General features: G+C 41.7%; 1 protein-coding gene across 2 annotated transcripts in view; it reads right to left on the reverse strand.

The window, feature by feature from the left end:
* Positions 1 to 20,209, reverse strand: part of KIAA2012 (KIAA2012 ortholog) — a 109,039-nt gene that overhangs the window by 84,347 nt on the left and 4,483 nt on the right. For both annotated transcript variants that reach the window (XM_047084827.1, XM_047084826.1), the window contains exons 3-6: positions 7,466 to 7,625; positions 5,351 to 5,506; positions 1,353 to 1,492; positions 101 to 284 (exon numbers count right to left, since the gene is read on the reverse strand). In XM_047084827.1, coding sequence (XP_046940783.1) covers positions 101 to 284; positions 1,353 to 1,492; positions 5,351 to 5,506; positions 7,466 to 7,625 — 640 coding nt within the window. The remainder of the gene's footprint in view (positions 1 to 100; positions 285 to 1,352; positions 1,493 to 5,350; positions 5,507 to 7,465; positions 7,626 to 20,209) is intronic.

A 20,209-nucleotide genomic window follows, 5' to 3' on the forward strand; every position in this document is an offset into this window, starting at 1 on the left:
AGACATGAGGAAGTGATGCTCGGCATGCCTCAGTGTTCTTAAATGAACTCTGCATGATTAGGGTTACCGATATTAACAAGCAAGACGTTTGGCTTCTTACCGCTGAGATCTGCCTTTCGATTGGGGAAGGCCCCTCCATAGAATGTAATGTGGGATTTGTCACTCAGGAGCCAAGAATGATCGATGCAGGCATGCCCAAAGGCCCTTCTGGAGGTTTGCTGTATTTTTTCATTGTGGCTCTCCTTTGAAGTGTGTATACGAGGGTGATTCTCTATTGATGTGTCCTGGGGAATGACAGATACACATTCCTGTAAACAGGCTTTGTAAAGGAATAGAGCAGGTTCCTTTAACAGTCAGACCTTGTGCTAGACTGTAGTTCCAAGGAAGAAATCTCCTTTGCAGCCTAGGAAGAAAAACATGGTTGTAATAGCAAGATCTCTAATGTTGTTTGTTATAATAAAACATTTTACTATTCATAGAGGAGGAATGACCTTTAACCATGCCTGACATATAGTACTTTCTTTTACTTTCATATAGTGCTTTCCTGAAAAAAATTTTAAAAAACGAAGCTCTATGATCCTTATCTCTATGCATTGTAAAAGGCCACTCCCTTTGCCCTTCTGCCATGTGGCACCTCTCTTCTCCCCCTTTCCAGCTCACAGTGACCTTCTTGTAAGTCAACTGAGCTTGAAGATAGGAGCATGTGTTGTCTATATTGCTCTGAACCACTGTCATCTTACGCACGCGTACACACACACACACACACACACACACACACACCTTAGAGTTTAGAAAGCATTTTTACATTTTAATGGATTTAATCCTCATGGTAGCTAGTGAGTATGTATGATAACAGATCCATTTTACAAAATAAGTAATTCAGGCTCAGTTACGTTTCTTTATCAGGCTCACCACAACTAGTCATATCCGGGATTCAAACCAAGGCTTTTCCAACGGTAAGGACAAGAGCTCTTTTCTAGAAGACTCCAGTTGCCTAGATGGGGCAAAGAGTGTAGGGAGACTCTGTGGCTAAAGAAATTTGGAAAACCATGTGTTAAAGTTAAACCAGCTACTTCACCTATAGAACTTCCCCAAATGGTTTATATTCAAATGTGTCCTGTGACTTTCTGGGAGGAGGATATGGATATGTCCCAAATGTATATGGCCACAAAATTCTTTTTTTCATTGACAGCTGGCAGTGTTCCACATGTGACCCTTTGGAAAACAGTGGTCAATAGGCTTGAAGTACTCTTCCCTTCTCTGGATGAACCCCAAGAAATGGTGAAGGGAGGGAGCATCCCCTCTGGAGTCAAGAAGAACAATGACACAGGGGAGCCTATTAGAAATGGTACCTCTGCCTGGGTTTCATCTTCCTGGCATGGCTGCTTCCTGAGTGGCAGCAAGTGAATCCCCTGGCTGTGATTCTTGGCTACACAGCCCTCATCCATGCGTCCACCAGTCCCAGCTTCCCCTTCATCCAGGCCCTGCTGACCTGCAAAGGTGAACAGTGCATCAGCCTTGTAAAGCCAGAGATGGGCATGGTACTGTTAGCTGCTTCCAAACTGCCTCCCTTCTTGCTCCTCTGAGCAAAAGTGTTGATCAAGGCCTTTGTTCCCCTTCCTTTCTTGTTTCTGCATTTCTGCTTGTGCTTATATGGAGGTTGGCTTATAGCCAGGTCTATAGAACAGAACTTCACTGGGATCCAGGAGGCTCAGGATTGAGTCTTCATTTCTTGGACTCAGTTTCCTCCTCTGTAAAATGGGGATACTGATTTCTTTTGCCTTTGCTTCCTTACAAAGTTGTCTGGCACTCAAAGAAGGAACATGCTAGCCCTTTGCAAACTGTGAGGGACTGGAGGGTAACAGTGGTGTGATTATGGTGGGCTGACCAGCAGTCCTGCTCTGTTGTCATTGAGATGTTCAGTCTGAAGCACTTGATTTCCTGGGCTGTCTGCTGGTTGTTTACTTGTGGAAAAGCCTTTGCTGAATGCACTGTGATGGACGGCTGCTCAGCTCTCTGAACTTACCCTGTCTGTGCAACCCTCAGAAAGGATCTGAGTCAACAGATGACTCCAGCATAGTTAACAAATCTTTCATCGATGGGGTAAAGGGTCCTGCAGCTATTTTCATCACTTACTCAAGGTAGATTTATTGCTGAAACGATCTGGCAAACCTTCCTTGTCGGAGCCGTTTTAGCAACACCTCTACTCTTGGCATGCCTCTGCATAGAACAATGTGGGGCTGACTTTCAACCAGGGGCTCTGGAAGCCTTTCAGGGCCCTGTATATGTTGGAACTCCAGACTTCTGGAGGCTCCCAGCCAGCCTTACCTTCCCTCTTTACCCCCAACCCTTGTCATTCCCTTACATCATTCCCATCCTTAGTGTCAGTGGGTCAAAGGCCAAATGCCCACTCAATAGGCTACTCCCTCCCTCCAACTCTCCTTCCTCTGACCATTGGCTCCTGAGAGCTTCTCTGGGGTCTGAGCCAAAGCTGAGAATGTTGGTGGAACAGAGGCAGACTCAGGCTCATGTTTAGAGGGGTCTGCTCAGGTTTTAGTGGCCCAAGAAAGCCTCATGAGCCCTGGGACCTCTCAATCTGAGGAGGCCCAGGGCCACATTAGGTCTGCCCCCAAGAGGACCTCAAGTCCATACAGAGTGTGGCACTAAAGACCTTTTTGTGTGTTCTAGAATGATCCTTTGGAGCCAAGCCAGACTTCAGGTCCATTCTTCCTGGTCAGATTCACCTGGAACCAAATATATTTCTGAGAGTAGGGGAAATGAAACTCTGGCCAAATGGCCACTCGCTTATATGGTAAACTGTCTAAACTAGGGCAGAGGGCACTGTAGGTAGGGGGATATGGAGAAGCATTCTTCCCTTTGGCTGTATTCTAGGTGATGTTGAATATATGACTCAATCTATGCAAGGGAAACCAAGATTTTTCTCAATAAACATCATCTCTGGCTCATTTGCTTATGCTTAATAGAAACAGGTGTGCAAGGAAGGTATTGGAATTTCAGTTGTTGAAATAAGACCACAAAACTTGGTCTCTCTGTCTCAAAATATGAATCCAGATTATCCAAATAATGTGAATTTGGTTAACAATTTAGAGGTCTTAGAGAGCCTTATTATTATTATTATTATTATTATTATTATTTTACCTCTTTTGTGATTTTTAACAACAACACAGAGAGGGTGGAATACCATTACTCCATTTTACAGATGAGCAAACTAAGGATGCAGGGAGCATAAGTGATGTGACCAATATCACATTGTTGGAGGAATCTTAGATTTGCAGCTGGGATTTTCCTACTTTTCCAAATAAAGTGGAAAAGAGAGGGAAGCCAAGGGGAGATGAAGTTAAAACCAATAAAACAATAAGTCAGCATTCAAGTTACAGCCTCTGAGCTGTTTTTACTTCTTTACAAATTGATTTTTGATCCTTGCGATTTTGAGCATTTGAGCATTGCAATTAGTTAGTAATTATGCTTGAAAACACAAGGCAGGGAGGTCTAGAACTAACATTTATTGAGCACTTACTATGTGCCAGATACTACTTTATGCCATTTAACTCCAACATCCAACCCTATGAGGTGAAGGTGGGTGTGGTCATCTCCATTTTATAAGTGAGGAAACTGAAGCCCAGAGAGGTCACATGGCTTGAGATCTGGTGCTAATGGTCACATGTTTAATTATAATTCTATATGTCCTCTGTTTTCTTCCTGCTTATTACAACTCCTTGGCATATGGGATTAATTAAGGAAATCGCTTGATCCCTTAGGTGTGTAGTGTTGATCCACTCCCAGAATAAAAGTACTGCAGTCCCCTGTCCAGTATTTATAGACCCTAGGGGGGCGCCTGGGTGGCTCGGTCGGTTAAGCGTCTGACTTCGGCTCAGGTCATGATCTCACGGTCCGTGAGTTTGAGCCCCGCATCGGGCTCTGTGCTGACAGCTCAGAGCCTGGAGCCTGTTTCAGATTCTGTGTCTCCCTCTCTCTCTGCCCCTCCCCTGTTCATGCTCTGTCTCTCTCTGTCTCAAAAATAAATAAATGTTAAAAAAAATTTTTTATAGACCCTAGGGCATCAAAGTCTAAGGATATTAACTGGAGACAGTAGGATTTTGCAGAGTGCATAAGGCAATGTCAAAATTGGGTGCTACCTGGGGAAGGACCCATTCCCAGGACATGGGTGGCCCAGAAACTTGATCTCTTCAGTGTCCCAGAATCAATTGGTCTGGATGTTGACCCACATTAGCAAAGTGTAGAGTGACTCTATAAACCAGTGTATTAATTTACAAAGAGAAATATAATTGCCTGACCAGCATATTTCCTATAGATGAGCTACATGTGGACAAGGTTATGACCAAAATTCCATGGTTCCAGAGTCAAGTCTTAAGGGTGGTGTATGGCAGGAATGTTTAATGGCACCAGGCTCTGAGAACCTGCCACATTCTTCTCCATTCATTTAATAGACCAGATATTCTACTTATCCTGGCCAGATCTTTTTCCAAGGACAGGGCTCAGGTAGGCACTACCATAATTTCTGGAAAAGTACTTCTTCATTTCAGAAAAATTAGCTTCATATGATGTTAGTCTCTTGTTCTTACCTTCTCTTTTCTCAAAAACCCTGACACTAGACAATGCCTTATTCTTTGTCCATTAGTGCTACCCAGTCATCTTTCCCTATTTCTCCTTAGTAAAGGCAATTTCTGGCTCTTTTAATGCTGCAAGTTCCCAAGAATATTACTGATAAGTAAAATGTTCATAGTACTGAACAACTTACAGACAATTCACAATAACTTTCTGTACACTAATGAGGCAAGACTCATCATGTTCATTACAGAGATGAGTAAACAGAAGTTCAAAGAGGTTAAGTGACTTACTCAAGATCTTACATTTAGTAAGAGAAAGGACAGGCATTGCTCCAAAGCCTGAATTTTTTCTTATAACATTGCCACAAAACCATAGAATTAAAGAATATTAGAGTAGAATAGGCTTAAGAAATCATCTAAAATCTAGAGTCTAGACTTGCACTGTTTAATACAGTAGTCAATAGCCACATGTGGCTGTTTAGATGTAAGTTAGTTGTAAGGAGGTAAAATTTTAAACCTCAGTTTTACAGTCAACACTACCTACATTTCAAATGTTCAATAGCTGCATGTGGCTAATGGCTACTAATTGGATAGCACGTATTATAGAACAATTTATCATTATAGGAAGTATGTTTGGATAATGCTGGTCTAGACTCTAAAGACAATGAAACCCAGGATCCCTAGAACTTATTTTGGTGAACTCCATTTTAAAGTGTTAAAAATTCAAATATTTGAGATCTCGTCATAAAATCAACATGTACCTTGTTCAAAAGATTTTCCTTGTTGAATCCAAAATGAAGGGAAGACAGGCAAGAGATGGTATTTCGGGGGTACACCTGAAAGATCCTGTTGCGGCCTGAGATTCTTTGGTACATTAAGTTGACTGTCCTGGAGCAGCACAGAATCCTTGATGTATCCTAAAGAGTATTGGTAGAGTTATTGGCCAGGAGTTATTGGTAGAAAGAGTGGTCACCGGTCCAGAGGTCTTGGAGATAACTACAAGGTTCCCCACTTGCACTAGTCTTGGCCTTGGACATTGCCCATTAGAGAAGACAGTTAGTAGATGGGAGGGATTAAAAATCAGATAGAACCCATAGAGGGTTCTCTGTTCAGTGTCTTTCATGCTTCTGGTCCTGTGCCACATATGTGTTTCTTCCACTTCACCGTTCCCAAGAACTGGGTCTCCCTGGTGGAAGAAACATGGCTGCTTCTTTGGGTTTGGGTAAAAGGCTCCTCCTGCTTCAGGGGGAGAATCTAATGGTTTTTACTGGATGTATCCTACTTGCTACGTAGGCCCCATGATTCTCCATTCAGTCATTCTACAATTATTTATTGGGGGTTACCACTGCTAGGCAGTGGGATAGACGCAGAAGAACCAGACATAGGCCTCTTTTAAAGGCACTAATAGTCTGTTGGAGAGATGAAGCTCTTCTGCGTTCAATTGTTTGGCCCCAAATGTTGATGTGATATAAGGTCAGAAAATAAGGAGCTCAATATTGGCTAGAGTTGTCAGAGAAGCATTTGTAGAAAATGTGGGTCTGAAGGGTGTGGAGGTGTTATCATTGGGGTGGAAATATGGGACCAAAGAACATACTGGGATTATAAAGGTAATGAGCTCTGAGATGTGATGGAAGGGGTAGCCGAGGCCATTGAGCCAGTGATCTCATACCGCAGTATTGCTATTGTTCCCCCAACTTGAGGAGACATTTTCTTATCTTAAGAGGAGTTATTGTCCTTGAAGATGTTTGGGCCAGGCTCTGAGGCAGTGGTCTGCTCTGTCCTCTGCCCCACCCAAAGATAAACATATCTTTAGTTAAGAGGCTCTTTCTCACAAGTGTTAAATAAATGGAACTGCCTGCAATGCTGGGCCTGCCATGAAGGTAAAACCTACTGGACAAGCCCACACCTCATCTTCCTTCAAGTCATCACTCATTGGGGAAATAGTTGTTTTCTCTCCTTTTCCAAGGTAAACCTATAAAGTAAGAAGAAAGTCAGTCTTCTTGTGGTCCTGTTTGTGCTGAAGAAATGGCAAACATGCAGTGGGCACTGGCAAATCCTACTTCTCACTCCTCTCATCCCCAGTAGGTTTGCCAAATAAAATATGGGATGTCCAGTTAAAATTGAATTTCAGATAAACAATGAATACTTTTTTAGCAGAAATATGTACCAAATGTTGCAAGTTTTACTCTGTGTGTGTGTATCTATCTGTGTGGGTCTCTGTTTATTTGCTAAATCTCTGGCAATTTGAATCCCCAGTAGTTTCCTGTTTTCATTTTCAAGCCTTTACAGAGTGCATTTGGGGTCTCTGTTCAGCAGAAGGGTGTCCATCTCCTAAGTGGATGATGCTGGAGAGCTGCCATCTTTAAGAGGAGGAAGCCTAACATTTCTACTTCCTGGAGGATCTGGGATCACCTCAGAATGGGAACTAGGGAATATTGGGGTGAATGTGGAGCTGGCGGTATGAGGAGATCTGCCTTCTGGTCCCAGCTTTGCTTTTGGCTGAATGACTTCGGGCAAATTATTTTGTCCCCTGGGCCTCTTTTCTTTATCTTGTAAAAGAGAGGGATTGATTGGAGGATCTGAAGTCTCTGAGTAGAGAAGGTTGGGAAGAAAATTCTGCTTAGGATGTACAGTGTGAAGGTCCTAAGGGGAGCTAGAGAGAAGGCAAAACTTCAGGCTGTATGTTCCTCTGCAAATGTTGGGGAGGACAAAAGGTAAAAGGTATGATAGAGGCTCTCAGCTCCCAAGCTTGAGCACCTTTGCCTTAACACAAAATTGGACCTAAATTCTGATGTTTCAGGACTTGATGGAAAAAAGACTCTCACACCAGAAGGCAGGGCAGCTCAGGATGTATGTCCTCCCACTGCCCCACTGACCTGCACATTGGAGCCTGTACATTGTGTCAGGGGGCCATGTCCGCAAGAGGCCTCGGAGGTATCTCTTGGCTGAATACCCAGGCTGCATCTGCCGTTGGGCCTGGCTCTCTGGTTGGCTTCGGAAGTGGAGGTATGGTTGCCAGGTTCTGTCCTGCTCCCTCTGTGGGGACACCATGGAAATAGCATGGCTGCTGAGCCCTGAGCCTCCCAGTGATACAGGCTGGTTAGCACAATCCTCATCAGTACACTGGGAGACTCCTGGAAGGTGCCTAAAGGCACAGATGCCTCAGCCAACAGACATAAACCAAGAGCCCACAGAGCAAAGCTCTGAAAGGCCCCTGTAGATTTTCAGTTGGAAGGAGAAGGAGAAATGAGAAATTCCAGACCCCATCTTGAGACAAAGCATCAGAAAAGAATAAAGAGCTTCAAAAGAAAACACATTACTTAGTTCAGCCTGTGGAAAGAATTTTAGCACCTTAAAAAGTGGCCCTGTAGGGCAATGGGAAAGTCAGCTCAACAAGTCAGCATCAGCATTTAATGTTTGTAATATGAATAATGGAACAGACAAACTATGTTCATGTTAACGGGAAGCCTTGCGTTTTGAAAATATCTGGCTCTGCTGCATTTCATTTCAGCCCAGGAGAATTTTCTGGGAACCTACCTGCCAAAGTCAGTTCCACTGTGCAAGACATCATGTGGAATAAATGTGAATAAGAACATCTTACACTTGGCCGGGGATATATATTCTACAGAGAACTTTCACCTCATTATAATCCTTTAATGTGGATGAGTTAATACTATAACTACTTAAATGATGCAGAAACTCTCTAACTATGATCAGTTAAGCACAAGAATAGCAAACATGAGGACTTGTGTTGACATCTATCCTCCTCCCCCTTGTCTGTGGTAGACATCACCAATCAATCATGACATTCTTGACTGATGAGCAGTTTGTGATTTGAGTCCTTCTCTTAAAGAATTTTTTAAAAACAGGCATAATTAAGATATAATAACATGCACAGGGCTAAAATGTTCAGCTTAATAAAATCTGACAATTGTATACACCTCTGTAACCATCACACAAAACAAAAATATAGCCCAGAAGGATCCCTCATGCCACTTCCTGGTCAATTTCTCCGCACCCATCAGGTAATCACCTTTGTCAGGTGAGGTCAGTAAGCCAGTGGCCTGAGCTACTTTGCTGTATCCTGCCAAAATTTATCAAAGAAGGCTTATGTTTAAATTTTAAAAAGTAGGAAAAAAGAAAAAAAATGTGATGGAAATTTAGAACGTGCCTGATGTGGAGAGGAAGGCCTTAGGATTTGGGTTCTTGCTCTGGTTTGCTCCAGTTCGATGTATTCAGGAGATCAAAATGCCACAGAAAGACAGCCCACAGCTGTAGCTGAGCATTCAAGACCACCAGAGACTCTTCTTCAGCTAAAGAGAGAGCTGGGAAGCCAAAGGCCATAGGATAAAGGAATATCTCTGCTGGGAAGAGAGAAACAGGTATCCAGGACATTCATTCATTCATTCATTCATCCATTTTATTCATTCATACATACAGTGCATCAAACAATATGTCAGGCACTGGAGAAAAAGGGACAACTAAGATTGATAACTAACAAAATAATTTGAGTAACAGAGAAAAGAAAGCATGGCTAATTACTCAATTGGTTGTCCTCTTTAGGAATTTGTAAATTAAACGAATGTTTGGAATCCAAACACAAAGCATCAACTGGTCTCTGATGTCTGAACATTTTATGTGGCAGGTACTTCAAGTGCAAAAAGACCCTGAAAAATTCAGTCCCACATACATCTTGAGGCTTTTTCCAGAGGATAGGAAAGAGAAGGATTATAGGGAGGGCAATGCCCTTCCTTGCCCTTGGCAGGGAAGCTGTAGTCGATGACATTGTCCAGCAGCAGAATGTTCAGGCCATGGGCTGCCAGGTCCATTACGATAAGGATGGAGCACTTGCCATGGGTGAGCTTGGAGAGGTTGATCTTGCGGGCCGTCTGGTCCCGGGCACTGTAGATGTGGGCACAACTCACCCCCTGGGTCCTCAGCAGCTCGCTGAGGTACTCCGCGTGGTGCTTCGTGGCCACAAGCACCACTGTCTGGTCCTGGGGCTTCACGACTGTGTGCAGCAGGTGGAGCAGCACGGTGGCTCTGGTGTCCTTGCGCCACAAGGAAGAAGGAGGTCTTGAGCTGCTCGTTGAGTTTGGCATCCACACTGAGCCGGACAAGCACGGGCTCCGTGAGGCCCGCCCGGGGAAACCCCACCAGCAGTTTGGGCAGCATGGCCGAGAACAGGACTGTCTGGTGGCCCCCAGGGAGGCGGCAGATGATTTCCTGCCGCTGCCTGGCAAACCCCATCTTGAAGAGCCTGTCTGCCTCATCGAACACTGCATACTCCACGCTCTGCAGCTTCAGGTTCATCTCCACAGCCACATACACCAAGCACCCAGGGGTGGCAATGATTATGTCGGGATTTTCATGCAGGGCTGCAAACTGGCCTTTGTTCTTGTCCCTGCCCACGATCAGGCAGTCCTGAGGCAAACTGATTCAAGTTCTCTCTCATTCCATTTTTTCATTTGGTCATGTAGTCGTCTTTACTGAGCACCATCTTTGTGCCAGGCACTGTGGTAAGCCCTGGAATATGGAGCCATTAGATCTTTCTGGGTGAATTGGAACTTCATTTCCTCCGTGTAAATCTTTGCTTCAAATGACTTCTCTCTGCCACAAGACTGAGCCTCCTCTGAGAGTCTGTGGGCCCTATGTAGATAGCATGATGCACATGTTGATCTGGACAAGAGCCCCTGATTGTTTCTCTTTCATGGGTATTTTTGAAGTTATCAGCTTGGTTCTGGAGCTTTACTGGGAAGTTTGCTAAATGGGGCAGGGTGTTGCCAAGAAGAGTTAGAAAATCCTTTGTCCTGGAATTTGGGGTATTTAGATACATTTTTGCCTGTAGTTTGAAAGCTGATCTTGCCTCTGTATTAGTTTCCTATTGCTGCTTTAACAAATTACCATATACTTAATGGCTTTAAACAATAAAAATTTATGATCTTATAGTTCAGGAAGTCAGAAGTTTAAAATAGATCTCACTGGGCTAACATCAAGGTGTTGACAGGGCCCTATTTTCTGTGGATGCTCTAGTGGATAATCTGTTTCTTGGCATTTTCCAGTTTCTAGAGGCTCCTTGCTTGTGACCCCTTCTTCCATCTTCAAAGCTAACAAAGTTGGGCTAAGTCCTTCTCATGCTGCTCTCTCCTGGTTCTCCCTTTTGATTCCTTCTTCCACTTTTAAGGATCCTTGTGCGTATACTGAGCCAGCCCTGATAATCCAGGATAATATCTTTGTTTTAAGGCCATTTTATTAGCAACCTTAATTCCATCTTCAACCTTAATTTCCTTTTGCCACTTAACCTAATATATTCATATGTTCCAGGGATTAAGACATAAACAACTTTGAGAGTCATAATTTTGTCTAGTACAGTTTCTTTAAATTTTTTCTAGTTTTCTGGTTTTTCTTAATAGTTTCTCAAATCATGCCTGTGAAGTTGGTTGGTAAATTTCACATCTTATTGGATAAACTGATGCAATGAGAGAGGCCCAGGGCTTGCTTAGGGCTACCAAGAAGACAAGTCAGGGTTGAGTCTATTCACTCATTTCCAAGGTGTGGAGTCTACGGCCATACCACCCTGAACACATCTGATCTCATCTGCTTTCGGAAGCTAAGCAGAGTCAGGCCTGGTTAGTACTTGGTATGGGAGTCCAAGGTGTGAAACAATATGTTAAGTAGAAAAAAGCAAGATACAAGAGAGAATGTAAAGTACAATTACAATCTTATAAAAATATATTTTAGAAGTATATAATCATGGTGGAAAGACTAGAAGAAAATATATTAAAATTCTAATAACAGTGGTGATAGAGTGTTGGGCATAAGATTGCAGCTAGTTTTTTTCTTTTTCCTTTTTTAAAATAAAATAGGGGTGCCTGGGAGGCTCAGTCAGTTAAGCGTCCTACTCTTGGTTTCAGCTCAGGTCATGATCTCGAGGTCTGTGGGATTGAGCGCTGTGTTGGGCTCTGTGCTGGCAGTGTGGAGCCTGCTTTCTCTCTCTCTCTCTCCCTATCCCTCTCTGGCCCTCCCCCACTCACATGCACTTGCTTACTTGCTCTCAAAGATGAATAAATATACTTTAAAAAATCAGCAGTGGTTAGATAATATTAATAAATGGAAAACATGTTAAAAATTAATTTGTTTTATTGCACCCACCCTCCTCTCATATGTATAATCTCAGTTCCTTCTCCAACATTATCCTGGACCTCTAACTGCCAGAAGTTACTATAAAACCTAAAAGGAGACAGAAGGGAGCCGGGAAGGGAATTTCTGGAACAGGGAAATGAGTGACAGCAGGAGGCTGGCTGTGATGTTTTCAAACTTTTCAGGTCTGCCTTGGCTTTGCCAATCAACTCCAGCTCTGGTTTCTTCTGAAATGAGTAATTAGTGTGCAGAGTGGCCTGTTATCTACACTCCACTAGAGTGCTTCCTCTAACAAGGGACTTTCTCTGGCCAGCCATGTTCCCAGTGCTCACCGGTCCTCCATGTGCAGAGGAGAAAAGGGGACCCCAGCACCTGTCCCCATCCCTGCACTGGCTGTCATGTCCACCCTGGACCCAATGATGGTAGGTGACGGTTTGCAAAGAATGGAAGGAGCTGGTGCAGGCTGTGTTCCTGCTCAGCAGATATGGGGTGGCAGGGTTCCAGGTTCCCCAGGAAAGCAAGAAAGGCCTGGACAGCCAGCTGCTTTCTTACCACAGATGGTGGCCAGTCTTTGTGTGCAGAAGTCGACAGAGGGATGAAGAGAAAAGTCCAGAAATCCCAGGACTGGCAGGCAAAGCCCTGTACAACTTGACGCCACCCTCTTTTTCCAGCTAAGATCCATTCCTGTCTAATTTCCCTGACTGTCTTCCCTCTATGCCTTCACTTACCTATAACCGGATAGTTACTCTACACTTATTTTTACCATAAGACTCAGCTCAAATTCCCCCTCCTCCAAGATATCACTGTGGTCACTCTAATCTGGTCCTTGACCAGATTGCACACCCTTACTGGGTAGAGGCTATGGCCTCTCCCTGACACACCCTGGCAACTAATATGTTTATCTGACAACTATTTGTTGAGCATCTGCCATATGTCAGGTACTGTTCTAGGCACTGACTAGTTAATAACTAGTCAAGATGTTAAAAAATAAATAAAACTTCAAAAGTATTTATTTATTTATTTATTTATTTATTTATTTATGTATTTATGTTTATTAAAAAATGTTAATGTTTATTTACTTTTAAGAGAGAGAGAGAGTGTGTGTGAGCATGAGTGAGGGAGGGGCAGAGTTAGAGGGAGACACAGAATCTGAAGCGGGCTCCAGGCTCTGAGCTGTCAGCACAGAGCCCCACGCGGGGCTCAAACTCACAAACCGTGAGATCATGACCTAAGCCGAAGTCAGACACTTAACCAAACTGAGCCACCCAGGCACCCAAATGTCTATTTGTTTTAGAGAGAGAGAGAGTGAGCAAGTGAGAATGGGGGCGGGGGGACATAGAAGGAGACAGAGCATCCAAAGCAGGCTCCACACCGTTAGCACAGAGCGCGACGTGGGGCTTGAACTCATCATTGGTGAGATCATTACCTGAGTCAAAGTCAGGCTCTGAAACCACTGAGCTATCTAGGTGCCCCAAAGTCCAAACTTTAAAAGAGAGGGTGACCACCCGTTGTTGTTGCACCTGTGCAGGTGTGACTGGAGCCAGCCTTGGAGATGCCAGGTAAATGCAACTGGAGTAGAAGTCGGGGTGGGATGGGAAGGGAGAGATGTTCAGCCACTTGCAGCTGTGCCTGGGAAGTCTTCTCCACCTCCAGCCTGACTTCAATCAGCTTTGTGTAAACACTACCATTCTCAGTCAGTTGTTTTCTCTGCAGGTTTAATTTCTGTGATTCTGTGCAAATGATACTATCTCTCTCCCATATGTCTTTGGTGATGATATGTTCCTGGATATCAAGCCATTAAAAAGAGAATCATAAAGCCGTCTGAATTTTTCCAAAGTTGCAATGTTGTAACAGGGCTTGATTCTTGGCCAAACAATTTAGCATCAAAGATTTGACGAGCCATATGTCACAAATGCAAAGGTGCAACAACTAGAATCAAAACCAGCAAAAATTAAACTTTAGTTCTTATAAGAGCTTGGTCTGCTTGGATTTGAATCCTGGTTCCACCAGGATTACTAGCTGTGTGACTTTGGGGAAATTACTTGACCCATCTCTGCCTCAGTTAAGAAACTGTCAAATGAGCATGATAAAAGTATATACCCTACATGCAAAAAAATGAAGTTGGACCATTACCTCACAGGATCCACAAAAACTAACTCAAAGACCTGAGTATAAAAGCTAAAATTATAAAACTCTTAAAAAAAACATAGGAGAGGGGTGCCTGGGTAGCTCAGTCGGTTAAGCGTCGACCTCGGCTCAGGTCATGATCTCACAGTTTGTGGGTTTGAGCCCCGTGTTGGGCTCTGTGCTGACAGCTCAAGCCTGGAGCCTGCTTGGGATTCTGTGTGTGTGTGTCTCACTCTGTCCCTGCCCTGTTTGCACTCTGTTTCTGTCTGTCTGTCTCTCTCTGTCTCTCTCTCTCTCAAAAATAAATAAACATTAAAAGAAAACACAGGAGAAAAGTTTCATGACATCAGATTTGGAAATAGTTTCTTGAATATGATGCAACTTGTGCATCAAAGAATACCATCAGCAGAGTGAAAAGGCAACCCAGAGAATGGGAGAAATTATTTACAAATTCTATATCTGATAAGGGATTAATATTCAGAATATATAAAGAACTCCTGGGGGCGCCTGGGTGGCGCAGTCGGTTGGGCGTCCGACTTCAGCCAGGTCACAATCTCGCGGTCCGTGAGTTTGAGCCCCGCGTCGGGCTCTGGGCTGATGGCTCAGAGCCTGGAGCCTGTTTCCGATTCTGTGTCTCCCTCTCTCTCTGCCCCTCCCCCGTTCATGCTCTGTCTCTCTCTGTCCCAAAAATAAATAAACGTTGAAAAAAAAAAATTAAAAAAAAAAAAAAAGAACTCCTGCAACTCAAAAACAAACAAAACAAAACAGCCTTATTTTAAGAATGGACAAAGGACTTGAATAGACAGTTCTCCAATGAAGATATACACGTAGCCAATAAGGACATGAAAAGATGCTTAATGTGTCTTATCATTAAGAAAATGCAAATCAAAACCATGATGAAAGGCCACTTCACACCTGTTAAGATGGTTCTATTAAAAAAAAAAACACACAAAAAACAACCCAGAATATAAAAAGTATCAGTGAGGATGCAGGGAAATTGGAACACTTGTGCATGGCTGATGGGAATGTAAAATGATGCAGCTGCATCTATGGAAAACAATAGGGCAATTCCTCAAAAAATTAAAAGTAAAATTACCATATGATCCAGCAATTCTACTTCTGGGTATATACCCTAAGGAGTTGAAAGCAGGGACATGAACTGAGAGATATATATTTTTTAAGATTTTATTTTTAAGTAATCTCTACATTCAATGTAGGGCTCAAACTCACAACCCTGAGACCAAGAGTTGCATGCTCCACCAACTGAGCCAGCCAGACTCCCCAAACAGATAGGTATTTGTACACCCATGTGTATAGCAACCTTGTTCACAATAGCCAAAATATGGATGCAATCTAAATGTCTATTAACTGATGAATGGATAAACAAAACATGCTATATACATAGAGGACTATTATTCAGCTTAAAAAAAATGAAATTCTGATACATGCTACAACGTGAATGAACCTTGAAGACATTATGCTAAGTGAAATAAGCCAGTCACAAAATACTAAAAGCATAACTACTGTATGATTCCATTCAGATGAGGTACTTAGTCAAATTCATAGAGACGAAAAGTAGAATGATGGTTGCCAGTAGCTGGTGGGGAGGGGGAAATAGGGAGTTATTGTTTAATGGGTGCAGTTTTGCAAGATAAAGAAAGTTCTGGGGGTGCCAGCTGGCTCAGTCAGTGGAGCATGCAATTGTTGACCTCTAGGTTGTAAATTCGAGTGCATGTTGGGTGTAGAGATTACTTAAAAATAAAATGTTAAAAAAAAAGTTTTGGAGATGGATGGAAGTAATGGTTGTACAATGATGTGAATGTACTTACTGCCATTGAACTGTATATTTAAAATTGAATGGCAAATGTTATGTTATGCCTATTTTACAGCAATGAAAAAGTACACCCCTCATAAAGTTGTTTTGAGGATTAAATGAGATAGTAAGTATAAAGTGCTTAGAATAGTGATGGATATAATAGTGTTATGTGTTGGCCATTATAAATATTCTCAATCTAGTATACATGGGGATCAGTGGATGAAGTACATAAAGCCTAGAAAAATAGAAGTCTACTGAATCATATATATGGCTAACTGTGAACATATTACCTATAACCCAGATTAATTTGATGAAAATCTGACTTGCTTTCCTAGAATTGTAAATGGTTTTAAGGCATGTTTTGGAAGACCCAGATCTCTCTCTCTTTTAAAAAAAAATTTTTTTTAATGCTTACTTATTTTTGAGAGAGAGAGAGAGACAGAGCACAGGTGGAATAGGGGCAGAGAGAGAGAGAGAGACACGGAATCTGAAGCAGGCTCCAGGCTCTGAGCTGTCGGCACAGAGCCCACATGGGGCTCAAACTCATGAGCCAGGATATCATGACTGAGCAGAAGTTGGATACTTAACCGACTGAGCCATCCAGGCGCCCCTCTCTTTTTTTTTTTAAGTTTATTTTTATTTATTTTGAGAGAGAGAGAGCAAGAGCGAGAGAGAGTGAGCAAGTGGGGTAGGGGCAGAGACAGAGGAGAGACAGAATCCCAGGCAGGCTCTGTGCTGTCAGTGCAGAGCCTGATGTAAGGCTGGAACTCATGAACTGTGAGATCATGACCTGAGCCAAAATCAACAGATGCTTAACCAACTGAGCCAGCCAGGCACCCCTGGAAGAGCCAGATCTCTTTTTTAAAAAGGCTGTTAAAGCAAGAGAGATAATTCTTTTCTCTGGAGCATATGGAATCTTCAAAATGAGACCCTCTGGGAGTTAGGAGTGAGGCTTTGGAATCTGTTGTTTCGGTTCTAAGCCTAGCTCCACCCCTTAGATGTGTAACTTCGGGCAAGTTAATTAACTTCAAGCCCCAGTGTTTCCTCCTACAAAAAGGGGGTAAAACTAGCACCCAGATCATAGGCTTGTGCAAATTGAGTGTGGTTATGTAGATAAAATGCCTGGCATACATTAAGCACTCAATAAGTGCTGGCTATTATTGATAATACCTTTGACTTCATTGTCATGGCTGAACCATGATTTGCTCTTGATCTTTCCTAAGTACAACTACTCAGGAGCTGCTCAGATGGAGGACACTCTGCAGAAGGAGTACAGTCAAATCACTCTGTCTCCCCTTCACTGCTTTGGTGCCTACTTGACAGTTTGTTGATAACCATTCGAGCTCTGATCACTTTTTAGGAACACCATTGAACAAGTAGCAGGTTATTGCAAAAGGAACTTCTTCTTCCTGATCTTTGGTTCAAAAAGTAATTTGTTATTCTTCCTACTTTTCTATATTTTTCTATTTTGTATGATGAATCATTATGTTTAGAACAGAAAAATATATTTCTCACAATATTACTTGAAAAATAGTAGCCTGAAGATGCCTTCATGGCTTGGACATTGGCTGAAAACACCAAATGAAGAGTTAGGAGCATTCAGTATTGAGATGTGGAGAAAAATTAGGCAGTGTAGAATGCATAAGGATACACTGAAAGTGGAACAAATTTGATGTTACTCTTAAACATAGCTACGTGTATAAGGAAGATGGCAGAAGCAATATATCCTTGGTTGAAATCAACTATAGTAATCTAAATCCTATTTATCCCTCAATGGGACAGAGAAATGGGATGCTCTGTGAATTGAACTTTTGAAACAAATTATTTTTAACACACTATTTAATCAATGTTCCATTGTTGGATATTTAAAAAATATCGCCAGATTTACAAAATTCTAAAAATATAATAAGAAATACTGGGGGCACCTGGCTGACTCTGTTGGTAGAGCATGTGACTCTTGATCTCCAGGTTGTGAGTTTAAGCCCCACATCAGGCTTACTGCTATCAGTGCAGAGCCTGCTTTGGATACTCTGTCCCCCCCTCTCTCTGCCCCTCCCCCATTTGCACTCTGAAAAATAATTAAAACGTTAAAAAAAAGACAAAACAAACACACTCTTTGTAACCAAATAAAAATAAAAAACATTAAAAAAATATGAAATACTAAAATAATGTGAAAATTATTTAATATTTCTGATGACTTGGGAAGTACTTTCTCTATGCTTTGCTTCTGCTATGTTTCAAGAGCATCATTATTACTATCATTTAGATGCTACCCAACTACCCCAAACTATGGTTATTTAGGTTTTATAGCTATATGATTTCTGAAAAAATTTTTTTAAAATTTTATTTATTTATTTTGAGAGAGACAAAGGAAGGGCAGAGAGAGAGGGAGAGAGAGAGCCCGACTCAGGGCTCCAACTCATGAAATCATGAGATCATGACCTGAGCCGATACCAATAGTCAGATGCTTAACCATCTGAGCCATCCAGATGCCCCACTATTTGATTTCTAAATACTGAGAGGCTGAATGAATTAAAGCCCTTGGGAAAAATGATTATCACTTTAGGAATGTTTTAACAATATTTTCTTTGAAAAACAAAGCAACATATTGTGTGTATCTAGAAGTGTGAGAACTCTGACATCTAATCTCTTGATTTAGCACTTATCTTTGCTCATTAAGAGTTGGGCCATCAAGACAGTTAAAGAGAAGGGGCACCTCAGTGGCTCAGTTGGTTAAGTATCAGACTCTTGATTTCGGCTCAGGTCATGGTCTCGGGGTCATGAGATCAAGCCCAGCATTGGGCTCCACACTGGGTGTGGAGCCTGCTTAAGATTCTTTCTCTCTCTCTCTCTCCCTCTCCCTCTCTCTCTCTCTCCCTCTCAACCTCCCCCACAAGTGCTCTCTCTCTCTCAAAAAAAAAGCAAAAAAAAAAAAAGAAATTTAAAGAATAAGTGTATGTTGAGCTATAAAACCCAAACACACTGCCACTGAATGTCATTAGATCCATATATGGAACTGGAGATAATGTGAGATGCTTTAAAAACTTAATTGCACCTCCCTGTGATGGGCTTTATTATTACAGGTCTGAATGAGCTGGAATTTTGCAGGTTTCCTGATTCACAGTTCAGCCAGTATAGATCCTTCTGTAAGCAGCCCTACTCTGTCAACTATCTCCCCTTCCCTCCCACCCCCATTTTGGTTCTTTTACTTTGAGTGTGGTGTTTTTAACTCTTGAACTATATACTATTTTGATAAGGAAATACTGACCCTGAAGAACAGATAGTGTGGTGATTGGTGGGCCTAATTTATAGTACTATTTCTTCTCATTTCCCTTCCTGATCTCATCTGGCTCTTGAAGGTCAACCTCACTCTCTGTCACTGTCTACTTCCTTCAAAGTTATAGATTTTTACTTTAAAAATTTTTTATTTTATTCATTTTTTTAACAGGAGGAAATCTGATTTAATTACATATGTACAGGGAATCCACATAAACATGAAAGATTACCCATAGATTTAAATATAATTTTTAAAATACCATGACTTCATAAAATTCTATGACTTAAAAAATTAATGTTTGGTAAAAATGTATGTATGAGTAAAAATATGACTTTTAATTCCACCACCCATCGTTAAAATTTGACATGTATCCCCCTGCTTATATAACTAATTTTTAAAAATTGGAATTACATTAGAGAGATGATGTTTTCTATATTGCTAGTCTCGAATTCTGGTGCAATTATCTACATGACTGTATAATCTTAAGTGAATGACTCAAACTCTCTGTGCTTTAATTTCCTCACCTCTAAAATGGGATAATAATAGTGCCTACCCTCAGGACTTATGGGAAGCATACATGAGTTACATACAAAAAGTACTTAAAGCAGTGGCAGGAACATAGTAAATACCCAAAAAATGTTAAAGAACTTTGGTGTTTTTATTATATGAATATTACTTTGTAACCTGACTTAAAAACATACTGTGGATATTTTCTCATGTTCTTCATGACTACTACATGACTTTATTGCCCAACCCCAAATCCATTATATGACTGTAATATAATTTATTTAATTGATGTTTCATTGTTGGATGTTTATTATTTTCAATGCTTTGTATAGTAATAAATAACCTGTAGTAAACATTCTTGTGCATAAATCTTTGGGCACATCTCTGATTATTTCCTAAGGCAAATTCCTAAAAGTAGAATGCTAAATCAGAGTATTATATAGGCTTTTGCCAAAATGCCCTTCAGAAAAGTCTTGTGAATGTGTGTTCCTAATGTATGAGATGGCTTATTTCCCCAGAGCCTTCCCAGCACTGGATATTATGATTTTAAAAGCTTCTTGCCAGTCTGTAGGTTTCATAATCAGATGGTGGTCTACAGTTCACAAAGCTCTCCTCTTCCAAGCTGTTCATTTTCTTTAATCCCAAATCTCTTCAGATTGCTCCTCCTATTTCAACCTACAATGACCTTTAATCTTTTTTTTTTAATGTTTATCTATTTTTGAGAGAGAGGGAGAGAGAGAGACAGAGCATGAG

This window comes from Lynx rufus, unplaced genomic scaffold (assembly GCF_022079265.1).
Source record: "Lynx rufus isolate CCGP_SWC_20201006 ecotype Redwood Valley unplaced genomic scaffold, mLynRuf1.p SCAF_2, whole genome shotgun sequence".
Classification (NCBI taxonomy): domain Eukaryota; kingdom Metazoa; phylum Chordata; class Mammalia; order Carnivora; family Felidae; genus Lynx; species Lynx rufus.